General features: G+C 35.0%; 2 protein-coding genes across 15 annotated transcripts in view; one reads left to right on the top strand and one right to left on the bottom strand.

Annotated features, from left to right (window-relative positions):
* LOC128814626 (protein fantom-like) overlaps positions 1-21,832 on the top strand; it is a 40,156-nt gene extending 18,324 nt beyond the window's left edge. For 5 of the 11 annotated variants that reach the window (XM_053990638.1, XM_053990639.1, XM_053990641.1 and 2 more), the window contains 13 exons: positions 1,217-1,323; positions 1,535-1,585; positions 2,758-2,937; positions 3,592-3,709; positions 4,861-5,313; positions 6,378-6,529; positions 8,019-8,102; positions 10,300-10,471; positions 11,541-11,668; positions 13,932-14,115; positions 15,615-15,699; positions 17,643-17,776; positions 20,513-21,832. In XM_053990638.1, coding sequence (XP_053846613.1) covers positions 1,217-1,323; positions 1,535-1,585; positions 2,758-2,937; positions 3,592-3,709; positions 4,861-5,313; positions 6,378-6,529; positions 8,019-8,102; positions 10,300-10,471; positions 11,541-11,668; positions 13,932-14,115; positions 15,615-15,699; positions 17,643-17,776; positions 20,513-20,616 — 1,952 coding nt within the window. In that variant the 3' untranslated portion in view covers positions 20,617-21,832. Of the gene's footprint in view, positions 1-1,216; positions 1,324-1,534; positions 1,586-2,757; positions 2,938-3,591; positions 3,710-4,860; positions 5,314-6,377; positions 6,530-8,018; positions 8,103-10,284; positions 10,472-11,540; positions 11,669-13,931; positions 14,116-15,614; positions 15,700-16,652; positions 16,822-17,642; positions 17,777-18,574; positions 18,669-20,512 lie in introns of those variants that run through there. The other 6 variants (XM_053990643.1, XR_008439430.1, XM_053990642.1 and 3 more) reach the window with 6 other exon arrangements.
* A 655-nt stretch (positions 21,833-22,487) lies between these two features.
* On the bottom strand, positions 22,488-27,620 carry RBM11 (RNA binding motif protein 11). Of its 4 annotated transcripts, none has more exons than XM_053990646.1 (5): positions 27,399-27,619; positions 26,277-26,439; positions 25,308-25,386; positions 24,491-24,584; positions 22,488-22,774 (listed from the first exon to the last, which is right to left on the bottom strand). In XM_053990646.1, the coding sequence occupies exons 1-5, from the start codon at positions 27,498-27,500 to the stop codon at positions 22,715-22,717; spliced, it is 498 nt and encodes a 165-aa protein (XP_053846621.1). In that variant the 5' UTR covers positions 27,501-27,619; the 3' UTR covers positions 22,488-22,714. The 4 variants fall into 4 exon arrangements, with proteins under 4 accessions (XP_053846621.1, XP_053846622.1, XP_053846623.1 ...); XM_053990647.1 differs by having other exon boundaries at positions 24,494-24,584; XM_053990648.1 differs by lacking the exon at positions 22,488-22,774 and adding an exon at positions 22,781-24,311 and having other exon boundaries at positions 27,399-27,620.

Genomic DNA, 27,620 nt, shown 5'->3' with positions numbered 1-27,620 from the left:
CTTCCCCAGGTAGCTTGTTGTACTCCTAAACTGAAGCACCAGAGTACTACACTTTTGATTTCTATTGAATTGACTTGCTGCAGCTGGAGTAGATGTTCTAATATCCTTCTAGGCCTGTGTATATAGGATTTGGTTACAGCTCTGTCTTTCACAAAACGTAGGCAGTATAACTTTCTTCAGTCACATATTTCAGAGTGTCTGCCTTTGCTGCACATTCCTCTTTGAAGTTCAGTATGAGAATTGAAATTAATGCTTGTCTTAACGTACTGCCTAGAACTAGTGTAGAAAAATAGTGTCGTGTCTACCCTTTGTAGTTTGGCATAGAAATCTTTTTCCTAAACTTCTTTTCCATGTCTAAGATGGTAAAATAAGCGAAGCCTTGAAAATTCTTAGTGCTACAGGAGACCAACATCATCTTGACATTTTCTATGTCCTCCTTCTGTATTTCCCTTTTAGAAAGACCCCATAATTTGATCTGGTTGTTTTAGAGGTATTTTTCTGGCCATAACATCATACTGTGCTTTGTAATACTTAAAAGAAATGTATTTAGATAGAAAATGGAGTAACATTCTAACTATGTTTTCTGGGTTTTTTTTTAATATGGTACTTTCAGAAGCTATATCACTCTTCCACCGGCCTCATTTCCCTTAGACATGTATAGTCGTGTTTCTCATCTTACCAGTATTTCCCAGATTCTCAGCCATAAATTACAATAGGTGTTTGGTTCATGTTCATTGAACCACTAACAGTAGTGTTTCATGCAGGTTTTAAAAGACTGAAATAAGCTAGTACGAAATCTAAGTTGAAGCAATTCCTATGGCAAGGATTGTTGTCATTCATCTCATAAATTCATACACTGTATCTATTTACTTAGTTATACATACACTGTCTAAATACTTTTTATTTTATGTGAACAAAATCTCATGCATTGCTGCATTTGTTGTTCTTATTTATAGTACTGTTCTACAGAGTACACTATTTAATAAGTACAATTTCTTAATGATTGTCTTAATGGAAAAGTATTGTTGTGTCAGTAAAAGTTGACATCTTGCAAAAATTAACCCTGTCCTAACCAGAACATGGACATGACGATTTCCCTATTCGTTTCTGCTTTTTGCAACGAAATTTTCATGCATATATTAATATGAAAAAATCAAGTTTGTAATTTTCTTAACCATGTTTAATTAAGTATAATATTTTGTTCTTCTATATCAAGACCAAAAGGAAAAGCTGATGCAAGACAACAAAGACCTGCAGTTACGCTACCTGGAACAAAAACAACAACTAGATGATCTGAAAAATCAAGTGAAGTTTTTAACCAAGGTGAACTGTATTTTTGTTTCAAATATGAGGAAAGAAACCCCTCTATGTTTTAGGCATAGTGCAGATACTTCTTGAAAGTCAAAGAATATAGAAAAATAAGTATTCATTTATTCATGCTATCAAGCAAAAGATCATGTCTAGTGAGAATATATCTTGTTATTCTGAATGTATTTCAATTCACATTTGGTAACACCTTTCCATTATGTTTCAGGAAAGTGATGTTAGTGTGGCAGAAGTCAATGAAACCATCTTCCTTATAAAGGTATCTTACAAAGAAGGCGGGGTTGGAACTAGATGGTATTTAGGAACCCTTTCAACTCAAACCATTCTAGAATTCCATATTTTGGATTCTCTTATTTTCTCATTTGTGCAAGGTGTTTTTGTTGGTTTTGTTGGGTTTTTTCTTCTTTTGTTAAACCCTTGGGTGACCATTATATGTTTTCTACACACCTCGAATTTTCAAGGGCTGAATTATTTGAGCATCTTTCAGTAGTTGATGCCTCAAGGTCAAATGTGTGCTCTTGTCATTTTTTAGTTACAGTTAATCAGAAGGGAAGATGAAAAAATTGCCAGAATTAAATCTTAATTTATGTAAATAATTCATTATAACAACAAAAGTGAATTAAATCAGATTCATAGCCATTTTAAAAAAACTAAGTTTTTCTCAGTAAAATGACTTATCGTGGCATCTTGTTATCCCTATGATGTTTACCAAAACCAATTTTGTTTATTAATTCTATAATTGATGCAACTGTACCATAAGCATGGAAGTTCCAATATGTGGTATAGCAATGCTTAGGAACTTCTCTTTGTTTATTAAAAGAGAAAAATAAAAATACTCAGAAAATACCTATTCTTTTTTCTCTTGCATAAATTAAAAATGGAGTGAGAGGAAGAAATCAGTGAACAAATAATTTTGCAATGTTTCCACTGTTTGGGTAATTTATGTTTTATTTTCTTGAGGAAGTGTTTACTATAATGATGATTATATAATGATAATGAGAAAAAACAAAAAAAAATACAGAAAACCTCAATGAAAACTAACTCCCCAGTATTAATAACAGAAGGAATGTAGACTTGAGAATAATAATTCGGAGTTTGTACATTTATGGAGGCAGGATTATTAATTGTGAGAAAGGCAAATATATCTGTTTGTATTTTCATTGGATAGACAGGAGTGATTGCTTCTGAATATCTGATACATTTTAATTGGTTCCTGATAATCATGAGATTACAGTGCTGAAAACAATCCTGACACATTCTAGTCTACCTCATTCCTATTTTTGCGTTACCATGTGCTTAAAGTTTATAAAGTTCTGCTTGTTGCCTTACTGTTGTACCAAAAGTATATGCCAGTATTGCATTAAGCCATGCGCAGATGCATGCAAATCTTTTGCAAAAATCTTTTTTAGTAATTTTTCAAATGTGCTCCAGGATCGAAAGCAACAAAAGAATGTGGACCTTCTGTTCTCGGAAAAAGTGGGAGATGATATCCATAAAGATTTAGAACGCTCTTTGCAGGAGCTGCAGTTAACATATGCGGAAACAGTGCAAGAACTTGAAAAGACAAGGAATTTGTTACTTGTGCAGCACAAAATTAGCAAAGATTACCAGGTACTAAACTCTACTTACAGTGGGAAATAACCTGATAATAACATTTTAACTTTTGTAGCTCTGACACTTGTAATAATTAAGACTTGCAAATTCAGCAATGAAGCCAGTCTGTCCATAGGGAACCAAACATAAAATCTGCTGTTGCTGAAAATATTGTTTAAAAAACATGAGATCCAAGTGACTAAATTGTAGTCTTTTAGCTCATCCTGCCCTCTACCCTCAGACTGTGCCTTCTCTCTGAGCTCCTACCAGGTCTTCACAGGTAAGATAGTAAACGTGCTTATCAAATAAGCTTCCTTTTCCATACCACTCTGCTTTCACTGTCTTCTTTCTACTTCCACTGTTGGAGTAGTGCAGATCATATGTTGACTTTTCATTCAATTAATCAGCATTTAAAATAATAAAATCATTAAAGAAACTGTTAGGTATATTGTCCTAAAACAAAAGCTACTCTGTTTTTCTTATTGGCATTTTTAGACTGCTGACTTTAGAACTGATGTGTTGTATTGATTAGTGAAAAACTGCTGCTATTTTTGCATACTCTAAATGTTCTTTCCTCAAATCTAACTGTATTTTAACTTGTAGCCAGAAGCCATGTGCAACATCCATACAGACAATCCTCAGAAGTTCTTTTTACATGCAATTGTTTTTCAGACTGAAGTAGAAACAATGACAAGAAAAATGGAAAGTCTACAGAAAGACTATGAGTTAAAACTGGAACAGTATACCCATCTTCTTGATATTAGAGCTGCACGTATCAGAAAACTAGAAGGTATCTTTAAATCATAGTCTTCACTAATTTTTTTTTATATTTTATCTCCTCCAAATTACTGTTTTAAATTTGTTCTTCCGTTGAAACGCTTTTCCATTCCTAAAACTTGTAGAAAGGTCAGTTCTTTCATGCAAAGGTATCTATTTCAGTTAATTTTTGTTGACTTAAATGACAGTTATTAACTAAACCAAATCCAACAAAGTGATTTTTATACTGCAAGTATTGCTGAATAAGAATAAAATGACCAAACTTGTTTTTTTCTAATAAATCATACGTTATGGTCAACCTTTTACTTTGCAGTAATATCGTTACAGAATCACTTTGTGTTACTAAAATTCCTCAAGTCTTGTTATAATGTACTCACATAGTATTTAAACAGGATGAATTTCATGTATTTTTTAGTGGCTTCACTGTGTAAAAGGTGCATAGGAAGCTTCAAATAGGATATTTTACAAACTCTGATGTTGAAACAATTTTCACGTTTTGTCTCCAAGTTGCATCTACTGCATCATGGTTTATGTCCTAATTCTGTAAGCATGTATTTTGATTTCTTAGAATCATACAATCCCAGAATGGCTTGGGTTGGAACTTATCTCATTCCAAACCCCTGCCAGGGGCAGGACATCTTCCACTAGAAGGCTACTCAGAGCCCCATCCAACCTGTGTTAACCACTTATTAACCACTTATCACCTGAGGCTGGGAAACATGTGAAGGTCTTTGCTGATAGTTCTATCCACTCAAGATATAACAGATGTTAAAAGTCAAATGTATTAATTCTTTCTCTGGCAAATTTAGATCAACCCTACAAAAATGTGCATCTTAAATCTGCTATATTTGCATAGTGATAATTACTTTGAATATTGCTTAAGACTTCTGAATTTCACCTTTTTAACTCCCCTATATAACCTGATAATAACTGTTAGAAGCCTGTGTCTATGTATACTGAGGCAGCTCCATTGAGAAAATACTCTTGATTGTTGCCAGTGTGCTCAGTGGGCATTCAGTGTATGAATTCTTTTTGATAATGCCTTTATGAAAGTAACATTGTTAAGATAATTGAATTATGCCTTTATCCTTTCTTCTCAGTCATTAATTGTATTTGAGTTTTTGAAAAGACAATCATATTATAACTCTATTTTATCTGTTGCAGCCCAACTAAGAGACATTGTGTATGATACAAAACCACTTAAGTCCAGACGAGAAGTATTGCCGAGTGATCCAGTGGGTGGATTTGTTGAAACTGTTCATTTAGAAAGAGGAGAGAACCTTTTTGAAATTCATATCACCAAAGTGATCTTCTCTTCTGAAGCTATGCTCACTTTTGGTGACTGGGAACCTGCTACCTTTTGTACTTACGCCTTCTATGACTTTGAACTTCAGATAACCCCAGTAGTTCATGGGAAGACCCCATCATATGACTTCACTTCTCAGTTTCTTGTGCAGTCTGATGATAGCTTCTTTCACTATATACAGGAAAACAGCATCATGCTGGAGGTTCATCGTGCGTATGGCATAGATTATGAAACAATTGCTTCTTGTCAGCTTAAGTTCCATGAAATCTTGGAAAATGACGGCAAGATCTACAACACAGCAAATTTAGTTGGTAGTTAAGATATTGCAAAGTATTCTGTTTGATTATATATCACTATATTGCAAGTTATAAATAATGCATATTTGACAAAAAATTAATTTGTGCATTAGTATTTCAAAAGTGGGAAACAAAGTGTTTACAAGAATGGTATTTTCTGTTGGATGTGCAGCATGTTCTTGTGATTCTGCCAACATTTGTGGAAAGCTGGGATGGGTGCAATTTTGGCCATAACAGCATATAGCCACAGGGTAGGAGGGAAAAAACCCAATAAAGGAGACACCCCCACTTCGCCCATATCAAACATCAATGCTTTTTATCTGGGCTGAATGTCATAAGTATATCTTCTCATTCCTTATCAATAAACAAAAGAAGAAACAGTGTAATCTAAACTGGTAAGACAAAGTTCACCATATAATAGTGAAAAAGGTACAAATTATGGTGATTATGATTAATAATATATATATATAGTAGCATAATCTAGGAGGGTGTTTATTTACATTTTGTGGATTATTTTAGGCACATTCATATTCATTATATTAAAATAATTTTAAGGTATCCTGGACAAGACACTTCTAAGAAGTATTGAATGTTCTTTGCGGCTTACTTTTTCTTCTAGAAACGTTTTGTTGGATCAGCATATTCAGTGACCTCTTAACTGCCCACTGTTGTAGAAAATCTGGTTTAATAAGGCATTGTAAAGTGGTACCTTTGCCAGTAATTTAAATTGCATACCACTTTTTGGGACACTTCTAATTATTAACAAACAAAAGTGTCCTAACCTTTATGTGCCTTAAGGAGATAAAAAATATTGAACTTTGATTTGACCCTGTAGTAAATATGTAGGTAGGGAAAAATGGCCATGTTTTGATTTTGGATCATACAATGGGAGCCTGAAGAGTTGTTTATGTTTCTAACATGAACTACAGATCTCACATCACCAGCACTGGTGTAATGCATAGGCACAATCTTTAATTTGTGGCTTTTCTAAATCTTGAATTTGTGTTTTTTCCTAGCTTTTGAGTAACATACCTTAATGTTGAAAAGAAAATTAATGCAATCCCCTATTTATTCCTTAGGAAAAACAGGACACATTAAAAATTATGGTACTGTAGAATACTGGATCAGGTTACAAGTTCCTATGGACCAAGCTATTATTCCCTACAAACAGAGGTCAAAGGATCTGGGATATATAACACCCAGTTTTAGGGAGCACGAACAACTATCCAAGGTATGTTTGGGTCTGTACTTGATGGAGAGAATTACTTCATGGAGAAGAGAAGCTTCAGGATGACCTAATTGCAGCCTTCCAGTACCTAAGGAAGCCTACAAGGAGGCTGGAGAGAAGAGGCTTTTTACAAGGGCATAGGACAAGGGGGAATGACTTCAAACTCAAGGAAAGTTGGTTTAGATTAGAAGGCAGAAATTCTTCATAGAATCATAGAATAGGCTGAGTTAGAAGGCACTCATCAGAATCAATGAGTTGAACACCTGGCCCTGCACAGACACCTCAACAATCCCAAATTCTCCAAATGCAAACTGGGACAATCCCAGTTGTCCAAATGCTCCTGGAGCTCTGGCAGCCTTGGGACCATGATCGTTCCCTGGGGAGCTTATTCAGTGCCCGACCACCCTCTGTGCAGAGAACCTGTTCCTGATGTCCAATCTGTCCCTCTCCTGACAAACTCCAGCCATTCCTTTGACTGGGACAGGTTGCCCTGAAAAGCTGGGGTTTTCCCATCCCTGGAAGTGTCCAAGGCTAGGTTGGATGGGGCTTAGAGCACCTGGTCTAGTGGAAGATGTCCCTCCACATGGCAGGGAATTTGCAACTAAATTTTAAGTTCCTTTCCAATCCAAGCCATTCTGTGATTCTGCAATAGTTTTGATAAACTGTTCAATTCTTTCTTTTTAAGTTCAAATAGCTTAGGTCAAGTCTTGATGTGTTCAAAGTGTAATAAAGTTAAAGACTCTTGAACTGGAAAATACGTTAGCAGTTTTTCATATAATAAGATCAAGAACTAGTTGAATTATACCTTGTCTGAAGAGGCAAAGTCTGAAACTTTTTTATTTTTATTGAAATTATCATTAGAACATTTGACATTATATTTCATTTTCTTGAGCTGTAAGTGGCAGATGTTTTAGTATCCTACTCATGAATTTTAAACCAGCTAGGTGTCGGATACGTAGAGTGGGTGAAGCAGTTGTTCAAAAAGGTCTTGAAGTTCTTGACATTGGAGTATTATGAGATTGAGATTCCTTCACAATGGGTTTTTTAGCTGGATATTGAAGAGAATTTTGAAAATATAATTCACTGTATAATCACATTTAAATAAGGGCCACAGAAGAAGAAGGGACTTTCAAACATCTTTAACAGTCATTTAAGAAATAAAAGCAAACAGGTTGAAATGTATAAATTAAAATACTAGAGTTTTTTAGTGGGCTTTTTTTTTTTAACCTAAGCTGTTTAAAATATTCTATGTCTGAAATAACTCTAATATTTTATATTATTCCATAATGTAAATTTGTATTATATATAAAATCTCCATGGGTTCCATGATGTAATCTGAGAAGTATGTTGTATATGAATTCTGTTAAATTGTGTCTGATTAGAATTAAATTTAGCGCCATTAGATTTGGCTTTGAAAAAAATTAGGGTTCCTCATAATTTATTGTAAAATAAGATGGCAATAAATGTTCTTCAATATATTTGTTCCTTACAGACTCCAGCACTCAAAACTAAGCAGCGTGCAGCTCAAGCACACAAGAGAGTCTCTTTTCTGGATGTTAGTGCAATACAGATGGCAGTAAGTTCTAAGTATTTCTATCATCCATGATGAAGCATGAAAGGCTACTTGTGGCTCCATATGGGCAATTTGTAGAACTAATAATTAAGAACAATGGATTACTTTAGCAGCACAATACTGTGATGTCACAGACAATGAATGATAGCATAGTACTGCATATAGATGGGGGACACAATGCAGGGATGTTTGTGTGACTGCCTCAGAACTGCTTGATATCCTCCACAGTTTACAAGCTTCAATTTCCACTGGCTTAGGGTAGATTCTAACAGGACTAATCAGCTCACTCTGCACTGTGTTTCTCAGCTCTCTGCATTATTCAAGTGTCTTTCTACAGTGTACCAGTTGCACTGCATATGCCTCTATAGAAACCAGCTTAATCCAAACAGATCCTGAGCGTTGGGCTAATGGGATACACAGTTTGACACAGTTCAGTGTCATCTCTAAAATTAAGTTTATCAGCTGAGATTGCACACATTCTGAAAAGAATGATACTTCTTAACTTGGGATACACTGTCATGTGTACATCCTTCCAGAGTCTAAGAGAGTCTGCATGGAACTAACTCAAATGTATTTGCTGCATTGTGTAAATTTTATTCTGAAATAATTTGCATTTAGAGAATTAAGAATAGGTTGTGTTTTAAGCAAATCCAGTAAGTAAAGGTAGGTTCTTCAACAGGCATTTATAAAAGGTTATGTTTATATATTACATACCATTATAATATTAATAATATTGCATTAATTAAAAACTAGTTGTGGAGTTTTTTCATTTCATAAATTACTTAATTGGATTTATTCTTTTAAAAGTTAACATCAATTTTCAATTAACAGATTCTGTTGCTGTTTAGTTTACTATGACTAGAACTTCATTGAGAGCTATAGAGTATAGACTGGAAATAAGAATTAAGTCAATATGTTGCATTTATCAACTTCAAAAAACAAAAAGTCAAATGTTGGTGAATATAATCTTTTGAGAGCTTAGATATGAAAAACTGAAATGTTAGCCGGATAGTTGCACACACAAAATATCTTCAGCTGTCCAAACAGTAACTTCTCAAAGTTTGACAATTTTTCACAAACTAGGATTTTCTGCAACAGCTACTTGGTCACCATCAGAAGTCTTCTCCATCAGAAGTTGCTGGGTTGGCAGCTCCTCTAGCTGTTTTAAAAATTTAAGCCTCATTGTCTGGTTAAAGGCAAAAGTACTATTAGGCCTAAATAATGGAACAGCTGGGCCTTCTCTGATGTCTAAGTCTTGTGATGAAATGGCAAGAAACTATCCATGCAGGAAAAACAGAAGTTGGGCAGATTAAAATGGGAAGTCTGTTTCATTTTCTAGTTCATTTTCTCAATAGCAGAGAATCTAATTCTTAATAAAATGTCTTGTCAATGTGATACATGCCAAAGCAAATAAAAAAGGAGACTCACTAAAAGGTGGGATGAATGGTTTGATTCACCCAAACTGCTTGTAAGAATTGTCCAGCCTCATATGTAGAAGCTCTAGCAGAGGTCAATAACCTGTGATGGTAATGCAGGGAGGCAAAGGAGGATGTAATTTTCTGTCCAAATGCTTCTCCACCAGTAAATTTATACCTACTTTTGTATTTTAATTGTCTACTGTATATTAAAGGCTTCCCCTTGTTTTATTCCTAACTTAGGGCTCTGTATTTGAAAATAATACGGAAATACTTTATCATTTAAAATGTAATTCCATAGGGTTCACTACAGTTATAATAATGACCTAACTACAGGTTTGAGATAGTAACATTCATACCAAAATCAATTGACATGCACACAGATAAAATTATGTGCAGGCCTATGTGTGTAAATTTAGCTGTCAAAAGTTCTTCTTGGGTACGGTGTGTGTTTTGGGGTTTTTTGACTGAGTCTTGTAGAACTTGTAGAAAACAAATATAAATTAAACTGGAAATCAAACAGGCTGTATGTATGTTGACAGGTACAAAATTTATAATAATAGTTATGTTTTCACAAATGCAGTTAGATAAAAGTCTTTCTGCTGTATATAAATTATATGTTACAGCAGTTGACACCTTCTCATTGTTTCCTGCACTGCATAAGCAATACAGTTGTTAAAAGGCTCTGGATAATGAACGTGGGCCGTAACTCTTCAAGTTTTGAATTTCAGTAACTTCTGCTATTCAAGGAGCTTTATAAAGACTGTAAGTTTATCTTTCTGTAGCATGTGGTACAGGATGCTGAACAACTGTCAGGTGACAAAGTGAAGGAGATGGCTGAAGAAATTCAGCAGGAAAAAGAAGAGCTCTCTCATCTGTCAGAGGAGCAGGTGGCTGACCAAACATTGACTACTTCTAGAGATGAGACAGAAATAATTGAAGAATTAGAACCAGAAGGTAGAATTCATTGTTATTAATAAGTACATGTATTTTCTGAAAAAATCTGTCTCTTTCCATTTTCATAAGCATTTCATACTAGTAGTGGAAGCTGCCTCATTATAAGAAACTTCATGATATAAATTATATTCTGGCATACTCTACAGCTGAAGCTAGGTGATGGATAAGATGTGTTTTCTTCCCAAATGGAAGTCATATTGTAATTGATTGCAAAAATCTGATATATGACTTAGATTCGTAAAATATTAAAGGAAACCTGCCTTCTATTTTAAATGTCTTCGTATTCTCCTTTAGATCTATGCTGTTCCAAAAACTATTTTAATGAATATGCTCTTTTTGTCTGCAGATAACAGCCAATGCTGATACCAGAATCCTTTCAGAGAGTGAGAGGGCTAGGATGCTATATCACATATGTGACACGAAGTTATTAGATTTATTTAAAGATTATAAAAGCCAGGTCATCCTGTTCCAGCTCAAAGCTTAAACTGTTTATTATAGCAATAACCAAGTCCATGATACGAAGTTTAAAATAAAAGCAGAAGCAGAATGCTAAAATTTTATGTTTAGTTGTTGGCAGCTTTTGCATAAGCATTCATTAAAAAGATTGGAAAAACTTGCTGAGTATTGATTTTGAATACCAGTTGTCTTTATAATTTGCTTCATGGGGAAAAAATGCTCTGGAATGTTCCAGAAGATAATGCACCTGCATACTTTTTTACTGAAGAAAAAAGGTGCATTTTTCTTTTGCATATGCATGGTGTTAAAGGAAATCAGAAGAAATTCAGGCCATATTCTTAAATAAAGCTAACAGCTGTGCATACTTAGTTCGTTAGAGGACTTAACTCTATTAGCCAGTTTGTATCTGGAAAACATTATTTTTTTAACAAACCAGAAAAAATACAGATGAGATTACTCTAAAGGTCATTGAGTCACAGGAAGAAAAGATTTACCTGGAACTTACTCTTTTTGTATTAGAAAAGGAAATTTATTGCTATGAGATTTCTTATTAAGTCTTAGGTGGTCTAAAATATAGCGGGTGTTACCTGCATTGATTTTTTTTTTTTTTAAGATCAAGAAGATCATCAAGAGGATGATGCTGTTGAATCAATAAAAACTGACAGTGATGACTGTATTATTTCAAGTCCAGTATCCACAAATATTAAACAGCTGAGTCAGAGTATACATGGCAATTATTTGGTAAGACTAAAAAATATTTTAAGCCTAATGTCCTCTAAGAGTAGCGTTGCTATATCTAACATCAGTTTTCAATGAAGCTATACATGAACAGTATCAAATCTCTTGACTTATCCTTAAAACCAGCAATTCAGAACTAGAAGCCATATATACAAAATAGTACAGCATAATATAAATTTAATAATATAAACTTATTTTGAACAGTATTTCAATAGGATAGTTCTAAAAAAAAAAATTCACACTTTTATATCTAACATGGACTGAACAATCTTAGCCATAAAACTAGTACTTGAAATTAACAGGTTTAAATGTTCTGGAATGTGATATCCTAGAGGTAGTTTTATTTTCTTGAAGTGCTCTTTCCAAGGCTATGTGGTATCTTACAAAGTAACTAGCAACAAGAAACATGTATAAGAAATACTGCTCCTTTTTTTTTAAGCTGTAGAAGGTACATCTTAAAGAAGCTACATGTCTTCAACTACAGTAGATTTGTAGAAATGCTGTGACTTATATGTTCTTCAGAAAAATACAGAAGGCACTTGTGAAGATTGCATTATTTATAAGTAAAATGTTAAAAAAATTTCACCTGTAATTTTGAGAACTAAAATGAATACTAGTAATCATTATTAAGTCAAACGATAATACAATTGCTCTATACCTTTCTAGTCATCCTGTATTTTATTTTATCAAAATTACGTAAGAACAATTCTGAGAGGATTTTTAATGTAGATTAATGTCAGGTTTCAATTTCTACGTCCCTCCATTGATGAGTAACAATGTGCATGTTTGTGAACAGTAGATAAAAACAGTGAAAGCTATACACTATTAAGGCAACGTGTGATGAAAGTTGGATTTTAAAAATGCACATTACTTTGCTTGAATTCTTGGGTTGATTATAGAATACAGCATGTCAAAACTGCCATTGAATTCTTTTTTGTTTGTTTAAGATCAGAAATCACTTTCTTTAAAATTTTGAGATAATTATCCTGCTGATACTCAAATACTGTAACTAAGTTTTGTGAATTTTGGAGATAATTTTGCTAATTATCCTATAAATATGAATTGTATGCCACACTATATAAGTAATTTAAGATCACACCAGGGTTTTTTGTATGTTGCAAATTAGACAGTTCATGGTTATTTCTTAGATATATTGATCATAAGGCATATCTAACAGATTTTCCAGTTTTCAGTCTGTACCAGTTGCTTCTTTATTTTTTCTTCTTGTCTATGATGTATGATTGATCATAAAACACTTCATTTTGTTTAATTTCATTTCTAAATTTGAATAGGAAAAGCATATTCAAGTCAAAGACCATCACTTTAATGACATTCAGTAGCCATTTAACTTATTAGATTTTAGGAAAAAAAATTGCTAAAGCCATAAACCTTTATTAGTAGAGACAGAATGCTGTGGAATTTTTCTGTCATCCTGGTAAAATTTCCATGAACTTGCTGAAGAGTGGAAGAACCTTATTGAATTATTGATCCAGATTTGGACTTTAAGTTAAAGTGTCATAGGATATATAATAAAATGAAGTCTTTTGAAAGGAGGGGGTAAAATTACATAATCAAATGCTGAAAGGACTTGACAGCTATGGAAATTATTCTGTATGGTGGATATTTTTACTATCAGATATATTGCTTTTCATTTTGATTAATTTTATCATCTTCTCAGCAAAACGTAAGCTATCACCATATTAAATAAGAACATTAACTTGGAGTTCTGACTGAATATAGAAAGTTAATACTTTGAATGTGATTTAGTACTTCAGGTGATTTAAGTTTAGAAATAAAAATTGTCAAAATATTTCCATATAGAAGAAATATTTTAATAAATATTTAATATTTTAATAAATATTTTATATTCTGCAGTAGATACTAACAATTCTCTTTTATTTGGAAAGCTTCAGTACCTTGTATTACTAATAGTATTTTAAGCAGTTACAGGATCACTTTGCTGTGTAGGTAAAAATGATGACAGCTGGAATTTGTGATTCAGATAGCATTTTTACCTAAAGATAACCAGCAGACTATAGCTATGATTTCTGCAAAAACGTTTTAAACATTGAATGGAAATCAGTATCTCTTGCAACAACAGTCTTAGCTACAAACCCTGGAGCTTCAGAGTCTCATTTTGTATATGTCAGTCAATCAGTATTAATCATATAGAATGCTGATGATTTACATATATTTATGTATGTTTGTTTTGTGTTAACACTTAAAGAAACAAAAATAATTTGTATTATATTTTGTTTTTAAATAGGAAGCTGAAAAAATTCAGATTAAAATTACATCACTCGGTCTTACTGAGTCACGAATTACAGCAGATGAGACAATACAGCAGCTGTTTGTAGAATGCAGATTAAACCATTTCCTTGCAGAGGAGACCCCACTGTCACTTCCAAAACCACCTGGTGGTCAGAGGATTCACTATAACTATAGCACTGGTAAGGCTGATGTATTTCTGAGCAGGCTTGGTTCTTCTCTTAAATTCTGTCTTATGAAAATACCTGCAATAAAACCTACTTCCTATATATTATAGTTGCATTTCTGTATGTCAACTCTATTTGCCTATTTTCCGGATATTTTGGGAACTACTAAAAGTGATTTTTAAGAAATGAGGTAAGTATGCAATTATCAAGTATACAATGAAATGCTGAAGGAGGCTGATATAGAAAATGGCAACATCACAACATATTTAAATATGCTAGTAGCACATAAATTTCAAAATTAGACTGTACATAACTAAAATCTGTATATTCTTTTTAGAAGAGCATGATGATCTAATTTTTCTGTCAGGACATGATGATACATCTTAGCAAAAGAAAAACATTCTAACCTGTACATCTAAAACACTGTTGAAAAGAGAGAATATGTAATTGGACTTCATCACTACTTGCAAATACTCAGTGTTCCTTAAATGACAGCTTTTTAATAGGGGAACTGATTCATCCTTGTTTCATACTAATTGTCATACTTTGCCAATTAATACTTTATATTTACACTACTAGCATACATAGAACTATTGTAATAATTTATAATTCTCTTGTTAATTATTTCCCCAGCTATGTCATCATATTTCAATTAAATTTTTCTTCCTGGTAAAATCTTATTTCATTTAAGATTCAGCCTGAGTGCTTCAGTCTTGGACTTTTAGCTAAGAGTATTCTGGAGAGGGTGAATCAGTGTTAGGGTTGTTGCTATTTGTGACAAGCCCTTAATACAGGCATTAAAATTAAAAATAATTACATAAAAGTGGCTTTGCAGAAATGGTGTCTTAGTCAGATCTTTAAAATTCCTGCCATCTACAAAACTGATTTTAAAACGCAACTTCCCAAAGAATTCACTCATTTAGATCCTCCTCTTACTCTTAGATTATTGGATTGTTCCGTGTGTAGCTGAAGACGGAAATTAATCAGAAATGTCACATCAACCACTGCTATGTTGGCATTGCCCACTTGAGAGGGAATATAGATGACAGATTTTCTCCAGTTCATTGGTCTGAAGATTTCTTGTATTGAAATACTGTGGCAGGAAAGGAGGATTGAATTACTGAGGTTGTCAAAAAGGATAAGCACGTTGCCATACATTCTCATTATCTCTAACTTCCTAGTGGAAGAAAATAGAGTAAATCACTTCAAATGCAAAGCAGTAAAGACCCTTGGCTTTTAAAATCATGGATGCTATTGCCATTAATAGAAAGTGGCAGCTCTGTGACATGCTTAGATGCTGCTTTTGTATCTTTTTTTTGACAGTGTTCATAGAAGCCTGCCAGTACACACCATTAGATCACATGATTTTAACATTTGATTCTCACATTGTTGTTTTTCCTTAGAAAAGAAAAGGAAATAAACACTTATTTTATTTTGTTATTTTCTTCATGTTCTTTCTTCTAATAGGTGAAAAACAATTGATAACCAGTTATATGAATTTATTTGCTTTGCAGTGATAAATGTGGATAAGGAAAATAATCATGTAGAAAGAGAGTATCTCAAGTCAATTCTTCTAAAGCCAGATCTACCTGCTGACAGGTACAGATTAATACTAAAAACCTGTATTTTAGGTCTTTGTAAATAATGCTCGTGGTTTGCCTTTTTGTTTATCTTCACTGATAAGGTAACCCTAAGTAGCTAATACATAACTAATAAGAAAAAAATAATTGTTTCAGCTAGGAATGATGCCTGCATTGTGATCTGGCTGCTGCTGGTCTTATTTCTTCTCGGAGTAGGTGCATATGGAATGGAATATTACAAACTCATCTAATGTTTGTTTAGTGCTGTGGTTTAATTTGGGAGGGTGTTTGGTTTGTTGTTGTTTTTTTTTTTAAACAACTTTGTTTTACGAAACAGAGTTTCTAGATTCTATCATCAGTATCTGTCAGTAATGAATTTGAAAAGCATGTGTCTATGCAATGGTAGAGTAGTACATTTGTTGCTTTCTGAATTCAGAATACTTAAAGGAGTCTTAAGAACTGCAGGAAATATTCCTTGGCCCCAGAATTTAAAGGAAAAAAAAATATATATGTGTATATATGGATGTAGCAGACATCTATTAGATGAATACATATGAGAAAGACTAGAAATTAGACTTGTTCAATTTCATCGTAATAAATTTGTTCTTATTCATTTTTTTTTCATTGAGGTAGCCATGTGCATTACTTGGAGAGAATGAATAATATACTTTGATTCTGTCTCTTCTTGAATGTCAATAATCATTAAAATGGAACAACTGTTAATTTAAAGATCCATTCAATTTACAGAAGACTAGGATACCTGCTGATTGCATTTGAAGTGTCAGAGTCATTTGTAAATTTTACTCACAAATCACTGATTCACTCCGAGAAAGAGAGAGTGACTCTCTTCATTCCATATCCCTTATTTGGCATCTATATTAGGAAGGTTGCTGAACATATTCTAATAAAGCATGTTTTACTAAGATTTAACAATAATGAGAATAAAATACTCTTTTTTTATTTCCCTGACAGATAATTTAGTTGCTAAAGAAATTTCCCTGTCCAACTATCCAGGACCACTGTGGCAGTCACACTTCACCTGATCTGAGGTCCCTTTGCAGCTACACCCCTCACACTGTCCCAGTCAGACCAGTTGTCCTCACCAACTTCAGCCCAGGTTTCCAATCGCTGAGTCTTAGAGGTCCCAATCCTTAAAATAACTTCATTTTTGGTGCAGTAATTAAATAAGACAATAACAGTTCAAGTTGGAGCCTCATATCAGAGGAGGGACCCTGAACAAAGGTTCGTACCCTCATGTCCCGGAGTGTCCCTGCCCTGGCTGTACCCCAGGTCTGGGAGTTACTGGCTCCTGCCTGTATCTCTGACTGTCCCTGCCCTGGCTGGGCCACGGGTCCTGCGCCCTTTGTTGTGCTAAGGGATTGTAGTTCCCAGCCTCTTGCCTTGGGCTGGGCTTCTCCAGTGCTCAACGTGCAGCTGCTCCTGAGCCACCTGCAATGGATTGATTCCTCAACAGAGTGAAACAATAGCTGGTCTGTGTGCGACAATTTCCCATATAAATACTTAGATAACGATACTAAATATTTTACAAACCTGAGGTAAAAGAAGGTAAAATAACAGCAGTGAGCTTTTTCTCAGAACAGAAGCATTCATCTCTTACATGGCCATCATGTCACTACTGTCTCCTGTGTTACTAAGTAGGTTTTTCCTGCCGTTATCAGAATGTCTGGTTTGGCTTGTGCTGAAATTTCAGTTTCGTATTGAATAAATAGGAAGGCAGAAGTTCATCAGTAGTCCAGTTTCCCATTTTATTGTAGCAAAAGGACCACCAAGAAACAAAATCTATGGAAAGATTCTGCCTATACACCAAGGGTGTTTATGCATTTTAAACTTGTAAAATAGTACGGGGTATTTTTTCATTACTTGTAATTTGATTTTTGACCCTTTTTGAAAGCAAAATACCTTTTTTTTTTTTTCTTTTTTTTTTTGTGCATGTGTGTTTAGCCTAAAATTTACAGTGGTCAGTGATCCCCCAGAAGATGAACAGGATCTTGAATGTGAGGATATTGGGTTTGCTTATGTCAGTTTAAAAGAGATATTCCAGAACCAAAGAGATATCATTGAGCAAGATATTGATGGTAAGTTTTAAAAATCACTTTCTTGTAAACTTCTGTAGCCTAAAATTCGTTGAATTTCTACTTTGCTTTGCAGGCAAAGTAGATGTACTGTGCAAATAATTGACATTGTTTCAAGAAGAAATTCTTGAATACTAATAACTTCCATATTTGTTTGCAAAAGTCTGCAAAAGCTATTTAGTAGTATTATTCCTTAAAGTTTTTTTAAAAAACCCCAAACCAAATAGCATTCTCAGCTCATAGAAATTAGTTTATAAAACCTAAGAACTTTAAAGCCATGTCCAGTGCTATAATTCTGTCTTTTCTACAACATACTTCATTATGGTAAGACAATAAATATGTATTTTGTATAAAAAAATTGTTTTGTATTAAAATTTTTATCAGCAATTTGGTATTACTAACCTCTGTATGTTATTTGAAATTATATTATAACCCTGAGTACCTCAAGTCTGTTTCCTCCTGATGAAACATGTGTGAGACAATATGAAATACTGGTGGTTTTGATTAGGAATCAGTTTTAGTGAGCACCCTTCTGTAACAGACTGTGACCAAACTCATCGTGCCTCATTAGAGCAAGGTGATGTGATTAGGGAGTGTGGAGTTTTCCATTTCCTGAGGTCACAGGATGCATTTTTATAATGTTGATAAGAAGACTCAATAAGGCTTTTTGGTCCTTTTGTCACCTATGAGGATAATATTCTCCTTGCTCAGTTTCCTGTTCCCCATGGCAGCAGAGACAGAGTTACCAATGGTGCACTTTTTTCTTTTTCCTCTCAATCCTCTTTCCCCCTTGGGGTGAAGCTCAGGGAAGAAGCTGAAAGCAGCTCTGTTAAAAAAGAGTCACTCTCCTGTCCCAGTAAGTGACCTAGTTCAATGATTGGATGCAGAGCACCCTTGTTCACAAGGTACCTTTTGCAATAGCAAGAGTTCTAGTGAGCCTCAGCGGAATGCCAGGCAAATGTAACTTTACTACTTCTGCTGTTGTGTCTAATTCCTGTACTTGAGCAATGGGGAGCTGAGTAATGAGGGAAAAGAAATAGGCTTTCTTATCCATTCCCATTATCATGCTTGATTTGCATCCACACTGTTGCTAAAATACTCAAATTTACAGGAATGCGATAAGGAAAATTCTAAGAATCATCAAATTTCCATACTCTGGAAGAATAATTTGATGCATTTCCTGCTGTGGCTGAGCAACTTAAGCTTTTTTCCACCAATAATTTTTTTCCAAGTACAAAAGTTCCTCCAAAAATGTATTTTGTAATCTTGCACTGGAAGATTGATTTTTGTTCTGGAATTTATGACTATACCTCCCACTGTCATAATTCCTATTTGATAAGATTGATTACTTATGTAAACAAAATTCTTGAAAGTCACTTTTCACAAAACTCTTAAAATTCCTAACTATCATCTGAGAGAATTATTAGGACCAGAAGGACTGGGTTTTATTACAAGTTACTGTAAGCTAATCATTACCATGTAATGACAACTACTTCAATATTGTGAGGAGCATTTCTTCCCCTAATATCAGACATTTAAACTAATTTTTACTTTTATGTTAATTATATATATGAAAATGATAATAGTAGCTAGAAATACTTTTATTCTTGTTCCCTTCTGCACTTCTCCCCTTTCCTGCATATGCTGTACAGTTTTTTGGGGATTTTTATTGCATCCATAATATAGAAACTTTTATATTTTCTGAAACTTAAGATGTTTCAGAGAATTTAAATTAATGTTAAAATATGTCAGATCGTGGAAAAATAATATATCTGTATATTTTCTTAAATGAAATAATTGTAAAAGGATCACTTCTTCAGATCTGAACACAGATGTCAATTAAATGTAAGGGCACAATAAACAGAATTGCTAAGTAGTGTTGTACATGTTCTCCAAGTTGGATATTGGTTTAAGGAAAAATAATAAACCTAGACACAGGGAAATTCATAGGACACTAGTGCATGAAGATAAAGTCATTCTTAAGTTAGATACCAAACTTCCTTTATTCTTTTTGAGGATTGCAACCATATATCTTTCTCATATTTTGTTTTTTTCATTGCTGATTGTGTCAAAGCAGTTTATGTGGAATTTGAAGCAATGAAGCAATGACTAAACAAGAAGATGGGTGAAAAATATTATAGTCAAAACATCTAACAGTATGTCTCAGAGATAATAGGACAGTATAAAAATGAGAAAATAGAATTAGTGTTATCTCCTGATATAATTAACTATAATTATCCTGCTTTTCTTTTAAGTAAAAAGGATACAGTCCCCTGAAGTCTGCTCTTGAAGTTGACAGTTCACTGAGTGATTTGTTGAGGCTGATTTGGACCCATCCATCATACACAGTGTAGAAAAGGCATTAATTGGTGTATTTTTATTTAAAACTATTCCTATGTATGTAGATATGTGTTTAATAGAATTTGGAATATCTTTATTTACATATTGTGAAAAATAATTATTTCATATAGACAATTATTATATTGATGGTTTCCTTTCTAAATTAATTTCAACACTAATACTTTTATTGATATATATTCTAGTTCTAGGAGTGGTTAATTTCCAGTAGCCTGAGGACATGAACTGCAAGATTATTTATTTATTTCTCCCCTTTTTTTTTTTTTTTTTAGCATATGCTAGTTGCCCTTTAATCTGTCCAAACACTAAAGAAAATTATCAAAACAAAATTGAAACCTTAAGTTGAATAGCTAATACTGTTTTCTGATGTTTCCTTTCTAGTTTTCGATTCACAAGATGCCAGTGCAGTAATTGGAAAGCTCACAGTGACAGTGGAAGCCCTCAGTGCGCTGCGTTCAGTCCATCAGGAGTGCAAAAATGATTAGGAGGCAGGAAAGGGACATTTGCCTATTGAAGTTCTTGCTCCCAGTGTAAAAATACACTTGATGGTTCATCAAAAATGAGATCTTTATCATTCTTACAGTATATTTAATATCAAATGTATATGAAAAAGATGCTTGAGGTATAAAGTTTTGTACACTTTTCAGTCTGTTTGCTTTCTTTTAAGGTCCTTGATGGATCATACTTCACGCTCTCAACACTTGATAGTGTAACAATCTGACTTAGTTCCAAAGAAGTTTGGTTTCAAATGCAAGCTTGCTTGTAAATCAGATACCAGTTGAGAGTATTTTGTCTAAGAAAATAAGTGATGGTGAACCTTCAAACAGAAGTGCTTGTAGATTCTTACTAAGAGTAGTTCTGTCACAATACTCTGTCAGAATGCAATCATTCCTTTTAGAAGTGACCTCAGGTAGTTTTTAGTGCAGGGTTAGGTATTATTTTAGGTATTATTTTAGGTCATGTCGCTCAGGGCTGTATCCAGCCTCGACTGAAAACTTCCAAGGACAAGCACTGCTTAACTGTTCTCTGCACAACTTGTTCCAATGCCTGACTGTTCTCATAGTGAAAAAAGGAGATGCATTTCTACACATTACTTCAATCCAAATCGAAGCCAAAGCTAGATCTAAGCATGTGGAGCAGCTTTTGCACTTAATGCACCATCTAATAATTTAATTTGTTTTGGTTTTGTTTTAATTTTAGGGATGGCATGTTTATAATTTGTTTCATCCATTTAACATTTTGCACAGAAATAAAAATAACAAAGCATTTTAGTGTTGATTTTCATGCTTTGTGGTATACCATCACATTTTTATCATTTACATTTAGTTTTGTGAAGCAGTTGACAAAAAATAGCTGTTATTGTTACCAAAGTGGTTTGCTCAGGTAATGTTTCTGTAGGTTTCAGTGGTAAACAATTTGTTATGGTTTATTCCTGGGTTTGGAGTTTTTTTTAATATTAGGCTTAGATTATTTTAAGAGTAAGGATAGCTGCAACAGTGCAAGACAGGTCTTCCACACAATTAGCAATTATTTGTTTCACATTTTTGTGGAACTGTCATTCTTGTTAAATGCAGAATTATTTCCATATGTATTAAAGTCACAAGAACTGAACCATTCTTGAAAAAATGTTGTAAAAATGTGGTCCTTCTATTGCTACAAAAAAAAAAAATCAGTAAACTCTCTTTTGCTTGTTATAAACCAGTGGTTATTCTGATTACCTGCTTATAAGTATAAATAGCTACACAAGCTGACAGCCTTTGACTTCAGTGGTAATGAACAACCAAATTTTACCTTAACATGATGAAGAACTTCTTAACATTGAGGGTGGCAGAGCACTGGGGTAGCTTCCCAGAGAGGTTGTGGAGTCTCGTTCTCCAGACATATTGAAGACAAAAACCTACCTGGACACTTCCTGAGTCAACTCCAGGTGACCCTGCATTGGTGGGGTGGTTGGACTAGATGATCTCCAAAGCTCCTTTCCAACCACCAACTAACTATTCTGTGAATATACTTCAAATCAATGCCTTTTATTGAGGATAAGTAAAGGGAAGAGATTGGTGTAGCTGGGCCTGTGAAATTTGCAGCTACTTAAAGGGCCATTGCAAGTACAGTGGTGCCAGCCAGACTCCTTTCAGTTGTGGCAGACAGTGTAGAAGGGGCACAAAAGCCAGACCTTGTGGTTTCAGTGGGTTCTGGTAGGGTTTTGGGGAGAACTTGTTCCCCAAGGGTCTGGCGTGCTGGGAGGGGATGGGAAGGGGGACAGCATGGAGGGTGCAGGTCCGGCTGGACTCGATGACCCTTCCAACTCAGGATATGCTAAGTTTCTATGCATAACACATTTCAAAAATACTATGAATCTTGAACATTCCTTCTTTAATAGAGTTCAAAGATGAAAGCAAATATAATAATAAAAAATAGACAGTTTTATATGTCTTTTTCTTGGGGTTTGTGGGTTTTTTTCACAGTTTGTCCACACTTTGTCTCTTTTATTTGTCTTTGTCTCCTTTTATTATCTTCAGTACTAGTCATTGTCACAACTTTGCCATTTTCTCTTTCTTTCATCCTGCTTGGTGCAGTTCACAGTCACTTGGATGTGGCCAATTCAGGACAACTCCGTGCAGTCTTGAATTGTGCAGTTTGATTCTGATAGGGAGAAAAGGATAAGTCTGAAGGTACTGCTAATAAAGAAATTGTTAACCCATTGGACTCTGTACTGTATACTGCTATGCCAGAACATAGTACATTTAGAGAAATAGAAATTTGAGTTGTTTACATTGTGAAGAGGAAATTTTAAAGAACTTCATTTTGCATGCATTGTGAATTATACAATTAAAAGACCAACAAACTATAAAATAACACAGAATGAGAATAAAGCTATTTTATGACAACAACTAGTATAGTTCAGAAAAGTAGACAATTTTTTCATGGCAAAGTTAGAACAGAGACAACCTGATTTAAGGCTAAATTGGTAGCTAGTCTTCACATAATTTAAACAAACATAGTATTCCTTTCATTTCTTCATCTCTATTTGATAAATATTTGTAACTGCAGTGCCTGTTGGTACTGTAAAGGCATGCACATCTGCAAGTTCTTCAAACCTGGTTTGATGAATTTTGGAACAAAATTTGATGAATTTGTGGAACAAAGCATTCCAACAAGGACATTGAAAGATTCCCAAGTGAGCAACCTGCCTGGCAACCATTTGTTAAGGCATATGAGTGATGAGATCACTTTCTGCTGAAGCTTCAGCAAACTATCATGTGTGACACACTTCAATACCATCCTCTCTGGCAAGCAGAAAATGGGATGAAGTTGGTTGTGTGTGCTGGTGTACTGCCTTGTTACTGAGGAGTAGGTTCATCCGCAAGCACAGAGGGCAGATGGTGCACCTGAGCCTTCAAAAAGGAGTATAGGAGATGGAAAGTTCATACAAGTACCAGCTCTTCTCAGGGCACAGCCTGGGAAGATGGGAGGGCAGGCCCCCACCCTATAGATGGGGAACAGATGATCTCCATTTTCCTGCTCAGATTGCAGCCAGCAAGGGTAACTGATCCAGACTGTCCCCCTTCTGTAGTTCCAAGGGCTGGCCAGTCCCCAGTCAGACTCAGTGAGCAGGACTGTCCACAGTTGGTACCTCACATTAAAGGCTGGGTTTCTTCAGTCCTACCAGTCCACAGACTCATCAGGTTCAGAAGCTTCATGATGTGTTTGGGGAGTAGGTTTGATGAACAGATTTTCACCTGAAGAGACCAGTTTCCTTGCTTTGTGGAATATCTCAGACAGAAGAGATTAGGGTGATATTGGTCCAATGCACCAGAGTCTTGTAGAGGGGAAGTGAAATGTGGGTTCTTGTCATCTACTGCTGTGAAAGTAAATCATGAAGGAGAGACCTAAACAGGCATGTGAAGGTTTAGGCCAGAAACCCTCAAACTGTTGTTTCCTGAACTTGGGCACTGGAGGTTGATTGAGTTTTAGATTAGGTTTTAGCCCATTTTAAACTTCTGCTGAATTGAGAAGAACTAGGAGGTTTCCCCATTAGCTGTATGTGAAGGAGCTGTTGCTTGTATGGTTGTAGTCCAATGAGGTCAACTTGTCCCACCACTTGGAACACAGTGCAGGAGAGAGCTTCGTAGACTTCACTGTTTTTAGCTTTCTTAAGCTATATACCTTTAAGATATTCCTGCAGGAAGAAAATAATTTGGTTCTGTAGATCCTGTCATTAGAGGTTCCTGAAGTATCCTAATACTGTGTTATAGCACATTTTGAGACCTAAAGCAAGCACTGTTTTTTACAGAAATGCAAAATACATTCAGCTTCATAAAAACGCTCCCAAATTTTTAAGTTCTAACACAAACTCACCACCTCTTGAAAGTCAGGGTGATCATGAAGTAAACTGTTGTTCACTGGCAAAGGAGTAACAGGAAATAGAGAATTTTCAGAAAGCTCTTGATGTCTAAAAGAAAAACAAGCCAATGTACAAAGACTGAATGTCCACCACATACTGCTGATCAGAGTACTGAGACTTAACTCTTGGGCTGTAATGGGAATATCCAAGAAGACAATTGAGATATTAGCAACAGGACTTACATGAAAAATAAAGATAAAACAAATTAAATATACCCAAGGGCTTAATTAATGAGCAATCCTCTTATGTGCATGCACAAAAGTGTATTAGATTTCACCATGGGAGTTCATTTTAAATACTGAATGTGAGGTGTTTAGACTTCCATTATAACAGGTTTATAACTGTGCATGTGTATATGTACATGACAGCTGCTTGTGCTTATATACACAAAAAATGCAGGTGTAAACTTGGTGGGTTTAAAAAAAGACTTGTCAGATTTTGTTCCCCAGTGACTGAAAATATTACCCCTGGTTAGTACGAAACCCAGGTTAGTACTAAAACTGACCCCTGGTTAGTACAAAACCCAGGGTTCAGTATGGCCCTGAATATTGTAGAAACAAATAAAGTATGGAAAATTTAAGCTAACTAATCATCTGGCAAGCTAAACAACCAAACATTAAAATTAACTGCAAGCCCTCAGTAAGGATGCAATGACAAGATTCTGTTTTGATGAAAAACCTCAAGATTGCTCTACCACATCAACTCACTTTCTTTATACAATTTTTTTAAAAATTATAATCATAGGCTTCATTCACAGGTGATCTTTCTTACCTGTCTGCAGGAGACTCTAAGTCAATATGGTGTTCAAAACCATTTGTACAACTGTCTAGTTCTGGTGAGTGAGAACTCCCTGGAAATAAGACAAGAGCATACTGACTATTCAGTTATGACAATTCAATTGACCAGTTAAAAACCACAGAAACTGTTTTGTAGTCTGCTAGTAGATCTAAGGTAGTATACAAAGGTATGGTGCCATTTTATGGCAGATAATCAATAGCATCATCTTACAGCTTGAAAATGTTCATTTCTCATTCATTCACTTACAGAAGCACAAATCAGGGCTGTTGAAGTAATCAAGAACAATATCATCGCCCAATTACAGACACAGGAGATGCTTCTGATTTTAAGAACCACATATATTCTGCTTAAACCCAGCAACTGCTCTGTAGAGCCTTTGAAAGAAGCAGTGGCACAGAAGGAACATGAGTCCTTAATGAGTCTGGGTTGCAAACGATGCCTGATTGTTGGCTTGCTCAAAGGTTTAGTCCCATATACATAAAGTTAAGAATATAATATATTCTTGAACTACAATCTCTTCCCTTTAAAACAAAAGCACTGGTAACTCTGTGGCTTTAGTCTAAAAATGATCCATCTCAAGAGTGGCTGGCCATACTGAATCATTTTTTACTGTCAGACTGCAAGGTAAAGTTACACCCCAATTCCTAAATGTAATCTGGCATGAAAACCTGGATTGCTGTTTTCCATACAGCAGTGTCTGACACAGCTTGCAAGTTATGATGTTCTGGACCAATCTATTGTATTCTCTTAGTAAATAAAAAATTACAAGGACTGAAACCTTCCCTATGCAAAAATCCCAGGAAGTCTTTGTTTCTTAACAAAAAAATTAGTTTTTCCAACTACAAATTGTTATCTTTGTAAAAGGCTTTAGGATTCAAAACTGTTCTTAAAAAAGTTTAAACATTTACACTTAAACTTTACCATTGGGATTACAAAACATACCTCTCCAATACTGCACAGTAATTGGTCTTCCATACAAATGGATTCCATCCAGCAGAGCTTTTGCATAAGGCACTGATACTTTGTGTTTAAAGCAGACATATCCAAAAGATGTAGGTTTTCCTTCTTTGTCCTCACAAATCATCACTTTGGTTAATGGTCCAGCCTGAAAGAAATTTCTATTATTTAGCAGAAATTTATATTATTTAGCAGAAACTTCACTGTGTTTTGAATATTTAATTATTTCTCTTCAGCCATAGTCAGAAACCGTAAGTTTCTTACTATGAAAATGTCTCTCCACATTCCCAAAGCTCAAATTCTGAGCCTTCTACAAACAAAAATCAGCTCCAGAAATGTTAAAAGGGAACCAAGCATCAACTCATGTTTAATCTTTCATGACCAGAATCTTTATTATTTTTAGAATACCATGCCATAATAATTAGCTTCTCAAAGGGGAAGACTAATTTACTGACTCCATTGCAAAAGTTTCTTCCAGTTCATAAATAAAAATATTAATAGTTTAGAAGTAGAAGTAGATACTTGCTCATCATTTGATGGAAGGGAAGAGCTAAAGGTCAGGGGTGCATGTTCAGGACTATGCCATAGCAGGAATATTGAACTGGATATTTTCAAAGACAGGGCAAGATTACAATGAGAAGCATTGGCTGTTGCAGCAAAAGGGAACGAAAACAAGATAAAACAAGGGAAAAAGACAAGTTACTGGGATGACCTAAAGACCCAGATAAAAGCTAGCACTTGGATGGCTGCTGCAGATTATGCAGAAGAATAATGCAAAACCGTGTTCTAAGACCATCTTTATCACTTTTACATTTTGTCTTGTATTACTCATGTCCTCTAAGAAGATAAACTTCTTCAGCTCACATTTGCAGTTTACAGTTATACAGCAGACTACTGTTTAATGTTGAAAACAGGTAGGAATTCAGCTCGGGCTTCAAATAGGTCCAACTACTTTGTGTTTCTACACCATCACTGAAAGGTCAGGGTTTGAAGGGACCTCCGCAGAGCATGTTGTCCAGCTTTCCTAACTGAACATCCCATTGGTCGAATTTTTCTTCTCGAGCATTGGAACAGCATTTCGATGTATAAAGGGTACCCATCTGCTACCTGCAGGAAGAGCTCATAGAGGATCTCCTCCCTGACCCGGCTCTCCAAGTTCCCCACGAGCAGAGTCTGCTCCGCCGCCTCGGACCCCCCCAGCGACGACATGGAGCCTGCTGGAGCGCTGCGGGAACCCTGCGGGAGCGCAAGAAGCGCGTCCCAACTGCAGGGAAGCTGCGGTCCAGGACTCGCTGTGAGGGGCCGGGGCCGGCTCCTGGCAACACTGGA

The sequence above is a fragment of the Vidua macroura genome, chromosome 14 (assembly GCF_024509145.1).
Source record: "Vidua macroura isolate BioBank_ID:100142 chromosome 14, ASM2450914v1, whole genome shotgun sequence".
Taxonomy (NCBI): Eukaryota; Metazoa; Chordata; class Aves; order Passeriformes; family Viduidae; genus Vidua; species Vidua macroura.
This window is presented reverse-complemented; position numbering and strand designations above follow the sequence as displayed.

Excerpts from the sequence above, each read along its gene's own strand:
- RBM11 (XM_053990646.1), bottom strand. The coding sequence starts at position 27,500 with ATGTCGTCGCTGGGGGGGTCCGAGGCGGCGGAGCAGACTCTGCTCGTG. Across the intron at positions 25,387-26,276 it reads TACTGTGCAGTATTGGAGAG|GGAGTTCTCACTCACCAGAA; the intron begins GTATGTTTTGTA and ends TCTTATTTCCAG. Across the intron at positions 24,585-25,307 it reads TTAGAGTCTCCTGCAGACAG|ACATCAAGAGCTTTCTGAAA; the intron begins GTAAGAAAGATC and ends TTTTTCTTTTAG.